The sequence below is a fragment of the Hippoglossus stenolepis genome, chromosome 5 (genome assembly GCF_022539355.2).
Source record: "Hippoglossus stenolepis isolate QCI-W04-F060 chromosome 5, HSTE1.2, whole genome shotgun sequence".
Lineage (NCBI taxonomy): Eukaryota > Metazoa > Chordata > Actinopteri > Pleuronectiformes > Pleuronectidae > Hippoglossus > Hippoglossus stenolepis.
The window spans coordinates 5,768,807-5,782,901 of NC_061487.1; the positions used below are offsets into that span (position 1 = coordinate 5,768,807).

The 14,095-nt window shown below is 39.7% G+C and overlaps 1 protein-coding gene across 2 annotated transcripts in view; it reads left to right on the forward strand.

The window, feature by feature from the left end:
* Positions 1-14,095, forward strand: part of cadps2 (Ca++-dependent secretion activator 2) — a 226,908-nt gene that overhangs the window by 137,589 nt on the left and 75,224 nt on the right. For both annotated transcript variants that reach the window (XM_035157552.2, XM_035157556.2), the window contains exons 8-11: positions 799-938; positions 6,260-6,326; positions 7,694-7,802; positions 8,906-9,106. In XM_035157552.2, coding sequence (XP_035013443.1) covers positions 799-938; positions 6,260-6,326; positions 7,694-7,802; positions 8,906-9,106 — 517 coding nt within the window. The remainder of the gene's footprint in view (positions 1-798; positions 939-6,259; positions 6,327-7,693; positions 7,803-8,905; positions 9,107-14,095) is intronic.

Genomic DNA, 14,095 nt, shown 5'->3' on the forward strand with positions numbered 1-14,095 from the left:
AGATGGATGTGTGTGGAGGTGAATGGCTGTGTTGCCCCGTGTAAGGGTGACCGAGACACAGCATGAAAAATGGCCCATGCTGCTGAATTTAACAACCTATGTGTTTTATTCACAATGTTTGGAGACCAAAGCAAAGAGACCAAAATAATATTATCTTCTGTGGCTTTTTTAAATAAACAGGAGAAAATAAGATTATCAGAACCAGCCGTCCACACCCACACCTCCGGGGAGTGACATGCTGCTGTCCTGTACCACCAGTGTCACAATCAGAATTATTTATTAAGGATGGCTACAACCAAATTGGCAGTATTTTTTTGGGGTACTGCTTGAAACTACTGATATCAACATTACAATAACAGACACTGACATAGAGAGGGGTGACACTACACAATGGCACTAGACTATATATGGACAGGATCAAATCAGAAACAGTAACATAACAATGCAGCGTGATTAAAGGGCATTTCCATAATGATTGTCCTAATGGGTGTGGGGTGGGTTGGATTGGTGGATTGGGAGTGCCTCTTGGTGGATAACAGTTCAAACAGGTGGTGAGCAGGATGAGAGGGGTCAGTGATGATTTTTTTTGTGTCCTTGTGATTGTGAGTTTGTGGTATAGTGATTCAACCGACGGGAGGGGGTGCCAGTCTTTCTTATTTTTGTTTTGTTCTGTGTTTTTTATTCCCATGTATTTTGTGAAGCACTTTGTAACCTTATTTAGGTAAAGCTATAGACATATTATTATTATTATTATTTCAATTTCATTACTAATGGTTTCCTCCCCCCTCCCTCCCACAGGTGGTCCTGAACCCAACCACCAACGGACCAAAGCAGGCCGAGTTCCACCGAATGGTCGTCGCCAAGAACAGTCAGGACACGGAGCTGAAGATCAAACTGGCTGTCCGCATGGACAAACCCCCAAACATGAAGCACAGTGGGTGAGTCTGCAGCTGCTTCTCACTTCTCACATTCAGGATCTAGGTACAGTGTAGCAGCAGAACTCATGTGTTGTACAATGAGCTCTCATCAAGGAATGGGGTTTAAAATAACTTCCATCTTCAAAAAAATATAGATTTTGAGACTAGTTGAATTTGTCAATGCTGGTCTTTCTAAGATTAAATTCAGCACCTGCAGATGGTCTCATAACACCTCAATTAGATTAGATCTGAACATGAGCAAACTGAAGAAGGAAAATCTGTGATTTATACTCATTTTTTCACACATTATCTAACACTGAGTCATGCATTGCCAACATATTGAGTTTTAGAACAATTCTATATTTTGGATTTATCAAGCAATAAAGTGATCGTATCATGTCCTGTCCTTCGACTTGTAGTCAGTGGCGTCCTTGTTGGGGGGGGAGTGGAACTGACTTCCCAGGGCCCCAAATGGGAGGGGGGCCCTTAAAAAGCCTGAATGATTTAAAAAAAAAAAAAAAGATATTATTAATTACTTTACGAAAATGGCTGGAAGTGGCTGAATTGGCTGACTGAAATTCATATCCAAAAATAGTGGAGGTTTCCTGGTGTCACCTGTCTCACCCCTACAAACGGTTTAGCCCTTGCCACACGTGGGGAATCAGAATTCATGCTATCAACAGAATGAGACCACCTTTTAAAACAGTGTAAAATAATACACTTTCAAATGATGGCATATTTAAGTCTGTCATTGTAGGTGATGGCTACTGTTCATTAGAGACTACCCGAACAAACACTAGATTAATTTTTAAAAAATCAAAGAAGAATGGGGCGCACAGAGACTGCTTGTGTATAGGGCCCAGAATCTTGTGCTACACTCCTGCCTGCAGTTAAAGTGTGTCATGCAAAATACTTTGTCAGATGAAAAGAACATTTACCGCTAAATAAAGAATAAGAAAGAAATAAGTACAATCACAAAAAGCTTAGAAATTAGAATTTCTAAAACAAGATTAACCCTCCAGAACGCCAGCTTCTGTGTTACTGAGTTACTGCCCATTCATGTGTGAATCAGAGGAGTAAAGCTCAACACGTCCGTTAACTCCCAAAACTATTTTCTAGAAATGACTATAATAATATCATATGCAGGATGGTTCAGTATGTTTTGTTGCAGTGAATCAATGAACATAAAGTGTGTCACTTTGTGTCTGTGGACTTGCCGGAAGCATTAGCAGGCTGACAGCTCCACCTCCTGGTTACAGAACAGGAAGTACAGACAGATGTTATCACCCAATCCTGAGATGGTAACTGACAGTAACTGCTTATTGGTTGTTCCATTCACACCTACGGCCAATTTAAAGTCTCCAAACAACCTAACATCAGTCTGCATGTATTTTGACTGCGGGAGGAAGCCGATGTATCGGATGAAACCCACACAACCACAGGGGAGGACAATCAAACTCCACACAGAAAGACCTGTGAGTGTCCTCATCAAGATCGATGTCCAAGAATGTGTGTGTGTATTTCTACCAGGAGATGGCAGCAAAATCTTAACCCTGACGAGGAAACATTTCAGGGGATTTAACAGTACAATGCCATGTGTGTTCTGTCAACCCTTGAACCTTTTCCTTCATAGACATGAGGAAAACTGTATTCTGAATTTTCATCTTCAAATTTTAAAATACTCATAAAGTAAATAAAAGGTTTTATAAATACAGTGCTTATCCATTGCTTTAATAGAGTGTTAGAAGTAAAATCACAGTTTTTAGAACAGGCAACACAAATAGTTTCCATTTGCACAAGAACAAATATAGAAAAGGTGCAGTGTTCTCAACCCTCTTTACACAATCAACAAAAACACCGGGGGTGGATCCAGGACTTTTTTTGTCACTTTCCTTTAATATTGTATTTTTCTGAGAGAATAATTCATTGAACTTGATGGAAAAAAATCAGGCATGTTTAGGGGACTGATATTTAAGGGTGTGTGTAATTTGGTACAGATCCAAATAAGAATCCTCACCTAGTGAATTAAATGTGGTTTCATAAGGAGTCTGTTTGTCCTTGGTGGAGGTTTAACTCTGCTAGTTTGATTTGAGTTTAACCACAACTTTTTGACCATTAAAAAAAATATTTTAGATGATCTGATACTGTTTTAATCGGTGGGTTTGGAAACAGCCCTGCAACACTGCACCGCCGTCAAATTGTCTTAAATGACACTGTATCAAAGTTTCCCATTAAAGTTGACATGTTTTTACATCCTGTTTATTCTCACACAGTGAATCAGCTGTCACAACTCACACAGGATTCTATTCAGTACAAAAAAGTTGAAGACTATTGTTTGCACGAAACATTCTACATTTGCAATAAATGTGTTGTGATGCTTAAATACGTGTGAAAGAAAAGGGAACTTGAACTTATTAAAAGCTGTGATCGCTGCATTTCCCTTGCTATCGGTCTTTGAAGTAAGCTATCAGCTATACACACCCTGGATATATTTTTTGTCTTTGACACTCCATCTTCTAATTGTACTCTCTGGTTTCAAAATTGTTAGTATATCTGGCTGGAGTCAGTCAGGTTACAGTGAACTGGTGTTAGAACGTCAGAGGAGCAGAACTGTGTGTTTAACATCTTCTGTGTTTGAAGTGTCATCCATCCGAACTGTGGCAGTCGGCAGCTCTGATAACTCACTGACTGACAGAGAAGAAAAAGAAAGGTGGACACAGATCAGGTGCAGTTTTAAAAACTCTCCACAAGGGGTCAGTGTGAGTCTCCCTGTGAGTCCGGCCTCTCTCTGGTCCACTTCCAGATATTCTTTGAGTGCTGAATTTGGCTTTCTGGCGTTTTCAGATTTGTTAAAGACACAATCTGTGAGACTCTGACTAAAAGGGCATGCAGGGTCTGTATGCAGCATTTGTGATAAATACAGTCAAATAAATAGGGAGGAATGGAGTCCAAGAAGAGGCCATGTGATGCAGGAGTGTCTTTAAGTTAAGAAATAGAGCACAAACAGAAAATGTGTGGGCACATTTGTATTATTTATTTATTTTCCTGGGTTCAGGCTGCAAAAAGAAAAACCGTGAAAAGGAATCTGAAAAGGTTAAAGACGTGAATCCATTAAAAGGCCAACAGATTCGAGACCGATTTTACTTTCAGGGAGTAATGGGGCCAAAAAAGAAAAACTGCACAAATAGGAAACATGCACAGTGGGCTCCAAAAGATAAATATATTTATATAGATACATATATTTTAAGAAACCTGGTTTTCACTTTTGAACAAACAAAAAATTGAATTTTTATTTTATTTTCTTATATACAATCTTTAATTAGCCAGTTTGGTGAGATGAATTCACGTTTTCCAGTCAACTCAATGACAAGTGATTCTGTTTTTATCGTCAAGCAACTGTCTGTCTTTTTTTTAAATTTAATATCATACCCTCACTAAATTTTAGAAAATTCTTGAATGATGATAAACAGTTTTCCCTGTAAAAAGAATGAGTCCAGTGTCCCTTTGTACTGTAAATATGTAAGTGTGAATATCCAGCTAAATGACGGCATCTGTGCAGCGACGACTGTTAAATGCCTGCAGTGAACTCTTTGGCGTCTGCAGCCGTGGTGTTGTGCGGCTGAATGGATGTTTGAAAGTCTGCAGGAGGAACGGTTGGCCAAATCATTTTCACAAGTGGCCGGCGAGCGCTGCCTCGTGTTAACCCGGAGTCGTGCGGGATGTGCAGAATGGCCCAGATTCTCCGTCCAGACGTGCCACGGCCTTGACTGGAGGCCTTTTTTTTAAGGGCGGGCAGCAGGGCTGAAGAAAGAGGTCTCGCCATCGATTGATTTTCCTCACTTGCACTTGCCTGTATCCCACGCTTCAGGAGGCCCGGGAGCAGCCATTGATTTGAGAGGCCACGCTGGTCATTCTTCTATTTTGCTCTAGACTTCCTCAACGAGCTGCTATCTGTGTCATGGCCTCTCTCAGTTCAGGATTCATAACTGTCTCCATCTAGTTTCCTGATTAGGGAAGAAAATTCACAAAATGGATCTGATACCTGAAACACATACATGAACATAATTGTTTGTCAGAAATCGTAACTTTAAAATGTTTATAAGCTAATATTCTTTAAAAAGTCCCCAACTTAAGCTAAACACGTGAACTACAGTCAGGAGGACAAATTACTTATTTGTGGCCTCAGACACCTTCCTTGTTTTTTTATTGTCGTACCCCTTAAGTTAAGTGTCTTAGATTAGTCGTGTGTAAGTGATCACCTTCTTGGATAGCAGGGCAGCAACAGCAGTTATTTTCATTATCGATCAAATCAACTAATTAATTATTAAGGAATTCATCACAGAAATTCCCATCCCAGTTTCTCAGTATGTCTTTAGCTTTAACTCCGATCTTAACATAGCATAAGGTGAAACCTGGTGTTTTTTGTTTTTGCTGGTGATGATGCAATGAAGCATTGAATTATCAAAATAACTATTGGTAAATTTTTCCATATATCATCTAATTTAGTGATGATGCAGGTGCACAAGTTATTAATGTGAGGTGACAATTATAGAAATTGGATCAAAAATAAATTGTTAATTTATATGAATAAATGTATTGAGCAAAGAAATGACTGATATTAAGGCAAGAATGTATCACAAAGCTTCCAGTATAACTGAAGTCATCAATCACCATCTCACCTCAAGGTCCATTTGGAAGCTTTGTCCATCATGATTCTTCTCTTCTCATCTCATCTCTTCTGTATAGTTTAACATTTAAGAGCAGATTTCCTTTTATTCTGATCGTGTGCGTGGATGACTGTGATCCCTCCATGATGTGTGACTTTTAATTGTCCGTGTTGGCCTTGAAAGCAGCATTTTCAGGACCAGTGTCAACTCATTTTCAATCAACCTTGACAGTGAATACAAACGTTTTTATCATATGTGGCACATGTAACGCCAGAAGATTACACAGATACATGCATGTATGTGTGGTCTTATGTGAACATTTTAATTTGTCGCATCTCAATTTATTTAAACCAAATGAAAACTTTTATTCAGAAGCATCTTTAACTATTTTATAAGGTCAAGCCATAATTGTATTTTATTCTATTTTGATTTTATTTCACAGTTCCCTTCCAAATTATTTTTACATTTTCATACAGATTCATCATTTTTGTTTCTTTTACCTCTTTTACTCTTTTTACCTCTTTCATTCCATCTTTTTATTGTTTTGCTTCCGGATTTTAAATTGCTGTCTTTTAATTGTGTGGCTGTGATGTTTTAATGTCCCTGTACAGCAACTTGACTCTACCTGCTTTATAAATGCTTTAGTTTGATGTTGTGTCACTCATTGTGTTTCAGGTATCTGTATACTCTGGGACAGAGAGTCTGGAAACGCTGGAAAAAAAGATATTTTGTTCTTGTTCAGGTAAGAAACTCGAGTCAATGAGATTTGATGACATGCTGGATGTGTTGTTAATGTGAACATTGCTCAACAAGCTGGAGAAGAAAGACTTCATGTTAAAAAGTAGAATGGGTCTTGACAGTAATGAACTGTTAATCCAATCATTGTTTTTAACAGCCTCAGTGGAAATATGAAATAACACATTTTAAAGAGGTTTTTGTGTATTTAAAATGCATTCGATTCAGCCGTCAGTCTTTGCAGAAAACATGTCCTCACACTGAACCGTCCCTTTCTAAAGCTCTAATTTCCTTTATTGATTTTCCAGTCAAAAAAGGTAAAAAAAAAAAAAAAAGTATTTAAGGTTATTAAAGAAAATTCTCTCACATCATTTGCTCCAGCTGAAAGGTTTGTACATCTAGTCTGAGCACGCGAGTCCTGCTGAGGCAAAGTTAATTAAGTTTTGGTCTCTGAAAGTCTCCTTTACTCTTTTTCATTTCAGATGTTTTTTTTACTTCCAGAGTACTTTGTGATCACTCAGGGTCTTTGAGAGCAAGGGTAGACATTAAAATGAAAATGTATTTCCTCTGCAAAACGAAGCTCTTGTTGCCTCCGTGTGTCAGACTGTAAGTCCTCTAAAGTCATCAAAAGATTTAGTTTGATTGAGTATCACTTATATTTATGGATTTTGATTGAGGATGTCAATGGTTCGTTGAGTGTTTGACAACATTTCTAAAATTCATAAATACTCTTTTTCACCACTTGTTTCAAAATTATTATGTGTAGTGTTTTATTAAAGAACATTTTTAACCTGTTTCACTAGCTATGCCTTTAATTATAAAACCAATATTTCTGTAGAAAGTGAAGCATCGGCTTGATGTACTTTTACATTGCAATGAAAGTACTGCACTGTATATTGGTAGTAGAGGTCGCAATCTACAGAGAATGATCAGCTGAATACAGAGAACTTATAGTCTTATAGAGAACCTTTTATAGTCTCATTGTCACCGCTGTCATACTGTGGGTTTTGCCCACAACTGGCTTCTGTTTTCAAAGACAAAAAACATATGTTACCTCTCTAGCAGCAAGCAGCCGACTGAAACTGTAAGGGATCAACATAGAGAGGAATGTAACAGCTGAAGAGCCTTGTGTTTCTCTCAGTATCTAAAAGTAGAGAGGCACGACTCCCTGTTGTGTTCCTAAGAGCCTGTTTGCTAATAAGTTCACTACCTTTACACCTGAAAAGTTTCAGAGTTGATACATTGAGATTTCATTAACATCAAGAGAATATGTTAGGACACATGAAACTGCCTCAGAAACTGACTGAGAACCTAACAGATACTGTATCAGCTTCTGCTGTGTGCTGTGAGTCACTCTGTGTGTTTGTCGTGCAGGTGAGTCAGTACACATTCGCCATGTGCAGCTACCGAGAGAAGAAGGCTGAACCTCAGGAGCTGATGCAGCTGGAGGGCTACACAGTGGATTACTGTGACCCTCAGCCAGGTACAGACACCTCCGCTATCTCACTGACTCCATCACACATCACTTGCAGTCCAGACTTCCTCACAATGACTTCTGATTTGGATTTGTGGGGACAATACAGGTTGCTAAAAGAAGAAATGTTGAATAACACAGATATTATACCTCTTTTACATCAAAATATACATGCTTTTTTAAATGTGGGTAAACCTGCTACAAAACTGAGATTGAATCCTTTCCTATTCGCCAGTAGAGAAGTTTGTCGAGATGTTTTTTTGACCAGAGGAAAAGGACCTTTAGTATGTGTGTTGTAAGCCACCTCCCATTCAAACATATGGAGTTAACCACATGACTGCTTCTCTTGTGACATGAGGTGCAGGTTGCTCCTAAACAACAGAACAACTAGACTTCCAAAAATATAAATATCACTGAGTATAAATTCATATCCTCACAGTTAATAGAGTTCTTATATATGCAACCCAAAGGTCATATTTGCATAATAAGCGTTGAGATGACATTGGTGTTGCGAAACTGACATGGGATCATTCTTAATTTGGCGGCTCTATATATTTCAACCCTTGATGACGTCTCAGGTGTCAAACTGTTTGCTGGGACTGCTGAGACCTGCTCTGTTTGAAGGCTGGATTATGAAGTTATTTGAATTATTACAAATGTGAATGGGGTTTTGATTTTGAGAATGTTTTTTCTTATTTCTGGAACAGAACCCAGAAGTTCCATTTTCACCCGAGCTCTATTTGTTCATTGATCATGATGACGATATCAAATGTTGCAAACTACTAGATGTAATTTTGAGTATGTTAATTACTTGAGGAATTTAAATGGTTTAGACACAGCATCCAGTAACAGCAGATCCCCACACAGGCTACTGTCTTCTTACACTAGATATTATTATGGTAAGGGTCTCTGGCACATCACATTACATATGACTGATTCAATTCAATTTGATCTAAATAGCACCAAATCATTACATACATCATCACAAGGCCCTTTAGGTGGAGACCTAATAAATGATAGAGGAACCCAACAGTTCCCACAATGAGCAAACACTTTGGCGACTGTGGAGAGAGAAAACTTTTACTTATTTCCTCCTCCTCTTCTCCCGTCAGGTCTGCAGGGTGGTCGGGTGTTTTTTAATGCAGTGAAGGAGGGCGACCTGGTGATGTTTGCCTGTGACGATGAGCCGGACCGGGTGCTGTGGGTCCAGGCCATGTACCGGGCCACCGGACAGTCCTACAAACCAGTCCCACCGCTGCAGAACAAAACCACAAACTGCAGAGGAGGAATTCAGAAGCCAGCCTCTCCCATCAGTAGGTTCTGATACTCACTAGCTTTGTTTGTCAAATATCCTAAGCTACGACTGTGCAATAAAAGTGAAGGTAATTAAGTCTGATGGTGCTTTTCATAAAGGTGTAGATAGTAGAGGTGTTTTTTGGGGTTGAAAAAACCTCTGCATTTGGGGGGACGAAGGCGGGATGAAGCCCTGCCTGCGACAGCCCCAGCCGCTGTAAAATTTTGAGGTGTTTAAAACGTTGTGTGTGAGGTTGTTCTGTTTATCAGTGTGGTAATCAGGCTCTCATCCTGTAAATGTTACATTTTGCCCACAAAAAATATATGCAGCTTTCCGTCAGTAAGACGTTAGCCTGTCGTCAGCTTTCCGTCAAAAAGACGTTAGCCTGTCGTCAGCTTTCCGTCAGTATGACATTAGCCTGTCGTCAGCTTTCCGTCAGTATGACGTTAGCCTGTCGTCAGCTTTACGTCACTATGACATTGGCCTGTCGTCAGCTTTCCGTCAGCATGACGTTAGCCTGTCGTCAGCTTTACGTCACTATGACGTTAGCCTATCATCAGCTTTCCGACAGTATGACGTTAGCCTGTCCTTAGCTCGTTGGCAGCTTGTACACAGCTTGACGTCAGCTTGTCATCAGGGTTTTTGTATGAGTACAAAGATTTCATGAAGCAGAGGCTTGTGGCTTTTAATTTTCCCCAGAGTATGTTTGTCTTATTTAAGTTTTGTAGATTATAACCTTTATTCCAATGGTATTTTAAACAAAGGCATTTAATATCTCTTTTTTGTATTTTGTAACTTGCTCTGCAGGATCTGCTGGACAGATTTCTTCGAAAAAGCACTTAAATGGTGAAATCCTTCCTTTCCATTCATCACAGTCTTATACACAAGTAGGCAAGTGAGGTGTCTCTGCAGTCATGGCCACTCGTGTACTTCAGTTTACAACTTGAATTTGTCGATTCAGACTTGATACATGCAGAATTTTCCAAAAATGTCTCAAATTTAATGGATTTGATCTTTATTTTAAACGCTTTCTTGTCATCACTTTTGCCAATAATTGTGCTCTACTTCTTTCTTACTGAACGTCTTTCATTGTCCCCTGTTCTTTCCATTAATTCTTTACCTTCTTCTCTAATCCATTTGCACTTTTCATCACATCATTCTCTTCTTCCAAACACTCCCTTATTCCTTCATGTCTTTCCTATTTTGTTCATTTTTTCGATTTTTACAATAATCCGGACTTGATGAAAGTTGAACTGTCCTTCACTCCAGACAGACTAAGAGACAGACTGACAGCGGGATCTCAGACTGAACTTATTGGAGGTTTTGGATTTGTCCGCAGAATGCTAGACAGATGAAGACAAAATAATAATAAACTTTTTTCCTGTTAGTCATTCTTCCTTTTTTCCTGCATTTATTTTCTCTTTCTATTCAGTCCTGCTTCCTCATTCATTAAATTGTTCTTTTTTTTCTGTCGCCTGTGGCTTTCTTTAATCATTCTTCATACCTCTCCCCAGTCCAACTTTCTATTTTTATTATTCACGGCTTCTGTCCATTCTTTTTCCTTTCAGTTACATTTTCTTCTACAGCGTCATTTTCCAATTAATTCCCTCTGTCTTTATTTGTCCTGTTCGGTCTTTTTGTCCATTCTCCACATTTTGAGTCCCATTCTCTTTCCTCCTATTTCCGCAAACTTAATTCCGCAAAACACTCTTTGCGTGTTCCCTCAAGGTCGGCCAAACAGGCTGAATGTATTTTCTCCCTCGTAAAAACATGCACATTTTTAAAATAATATTTCCATTTAATAATTAAAACCCTAACACTTCATAGTTTAAATCCATATTTATTTACTGGTAGTTGTTGTCCTTGCTGCCCTTCTCGAAACATTTTAGGTTGATCAGCAACAAACAGTCCTGGGAATCACGAGTAAAAACATTGCTTATAGTGGTCAAAAACTTTACACGTTCTTTTCTTTCCCCCCATAATTCTTGCTTTTCTGGTCTTTTTTTTCCTCTATTTCACTGGTTCCTATCCCTTTTTCATTTGTCTTTGCTTTCTGCCAGACTTATGTGATATTTTGTCTTACACACAAACAAGTAAACACACATCTTGTTTCTTTTTGTACACCATTCGTTCGTATCAATTATCATTTGTGTGAGCGTCAGGGTTTCATCAGCCGCCTCCTCTGGCCGAGCATTGTGACATGAATCGCTTCATAGTTAGGGCTGATTGTTACAGCATTTGTGTAATTTGGTGTGGCGGCGGCGCGTTCTTCCCGCCTCTCATTAGCATTTAATGGAAGATATTGAAGAGTTAATGGCAAGAGGTGCTGACACACTATTTGCAGGTGGCAATGGATGGTGTCCCTGAAATAGCTCTTAACTGGATGCTAAGTGCCGCTCTGTGTGTGAATGTGCACGTGTGTTTGTGTGCGTTTCAAAGATTTGACAGAAAATTGTTCTCGCTTTAATAATCATTCTGTTGATGAACCTGTATCTTTGTCTCTGCTCATAAAAATGAAAGGCAGAGGTTAGACATTAATGGCTAGATTTGTACAGGCATGCACATACACACAGAAACGCTCACACACACACACAAACAAAAATGGGTTATTTAACATGAATAAAATCATACTTTGTTCTTCTGTGTTAGTGTCGACATCTGGGAGCGAACAGGTGAGACAATGAGAGCAGAGGCACAACATCTCCTTTGTTCGACAGAGGTTGAGGACTGTTTTCAGCTTTGTCTCTGGATAGGTCTCGGAGCATAAAGAGCGAGCGGGCGGCTGCAGATTTTATTGACCGGCGTGTGAGAGCAAATAATGAAGCTGTTTACACGTGGAAATCTCACACACACTTGGCAGCTGCAGATGGTTATTGTTGTCACCATGCTGAATGGATCCTGATCTGTAAATTCGCAGCCTCTGTTTTTAGGGATCTGCTCTTCTTCTTTTTCGGATATCCTGCATTGTTTTCACTGGGAATTTCTTTAACATCCATAGTGCGAAAAAGACATGTTTGGAAATGATTTTATGTAATAGATAAAAACTAACCGTGAAGACAAAGTTCCTCTCACCACAAGAATGTATTCATTGTAACTTTGCCACATCTGTTGCAGCCATCGTGGTTGATAACGAAAATGCCTCAGTGGCGCTCCTTTGTCAGTCATTTGCCGTTTCCAGACATGGTCTCTTGGTAAAATCCGGAGAATTGGCTACAGAGTTTACCCGCATTTGTTTGATTTTGTTTGTTGTTTTTGAAGCATCACTCAGTGCATACCTCCACTAACAGTCCCCTTATGAAGCCACATTTAAATTCACTAGATCCAGATCTATTGCTAACACTATTGCTCACACATAATTATCAGTCCTCTAAACATGTTTGATTGTTTTCATCAATATCATGAATTATTCTCTGAGAAAACAACAAAAACATGGGTAGTCCCCAGGCAGGAATCAAACCATGGATGTTGCAGTTGTGCACCTTAACCATAATTAGACCACCAGATGCCACGACACCCTAAAATCTTTAACCACAAATGAAAACTAACAGTTTCAAAGCAGTTCCTGCTGTGATCATGGGAATGTAGACACCAACAGAGGGATCACATCCAACAAAAGATTCCTATTCAATTTTCTCTGACTCTATTTTCCTAATGAAATGGTTAGATTACATTACAGAAGCTTGGTTAGAAGGAAAACCATGAAAAGTAACAAAGGATGAATTTGATGGCACTTAGTAGAGCACATACCTCTGCCAACAGTCTCCTTACTTTCAATCAAGCTGCACTAAAGTTTACAAATTCAGATATAAGTCCTTTGATATGCCGGATAAAAAAAAAAGGCCCAGGAATTATTAACTATGAAACTGGACACATACATCGATGGAGGTAAAAATGGAGATTATTGAAATGAAAAAAAAAAAACCTTTTCCTGATGTTCTAGCAAAAGAAAAGAAAAGGACAAACAGACAAGTGTGAGTTTGCTAAAGAATCAGCAGCAGATATCACTTCCTGTCACCCTCCTGCCTGTTCACTGCAGCCAGCAGCTCACATCCACACGATTCAAGTGGACCAGCATTCAAACGACCCAGAAAGTTCACACAAGTGGAAATCATCAAAGGCTGTGTGGAGTTTTGGTTGTGACCCTCGACCTGAAATTCACTTTTATCAAACAGACAGTGAATTCCATCTTCAGTATGAACAGATGGGCCTGTTGGGGGGCTGAGACTCACTCCTGAAGATGTTTACACCTGTCAGATGTGTTTTTGAAGAAGCAGGTGGTCAGTTTGACATCGAGGATGATCCTGAGGAGAAACGTCCGAACTGTCCTTTCGTCTTAACCTTCCGGGGACTCAGTGGCGCCCTCAAACACAGCATAACAGCTGAGCATGTGTTCATGTGCTTCTCTTAAACTTTTACCCACTTCACTCGGGTTCTCTCCGTTTGAGCTCTATGGTGCAATAGGCCTCGCTCAGCCAGACAGAGGCTGATGGGCTTGTCTGTCCACATCTTCATCTCTGCTCGCCCCGTCACCGCCATGCTCTGACGGGCAGATCAAGTCACATCTCTCTGGCCAGTTCACCTGAAACTGAAACGCGCTCTGCCCTCCTCCTCCTCCTCCTCCTCTTCGTCTGCATCAATAACCTGCCATCAGCGCCCAGCACCACCTCTCACAGTAGTGTGTCACATGGATGTGACTGTTGCTGTGACGATACCAATGGATCCCAGACAAGATGGATATGGGAGATCGAGTGCAGAAAATCACCCTCCTACCTCAACACGCCACGCGCACACACACACACACACACACACACACACACACACACACACACACACACACACACACACACACACACACACACACACACACACACACACACACACACACATCCTCACATGTTGTAAATATGATACCAAGATGTAAAAAAATAAAAGAATAGCGTACTTAGTTTATACTTCAGTGTCGTAGAGTAAAAAAAAAAGCTCTGTTTTTAATTCCACAATTTCTTCC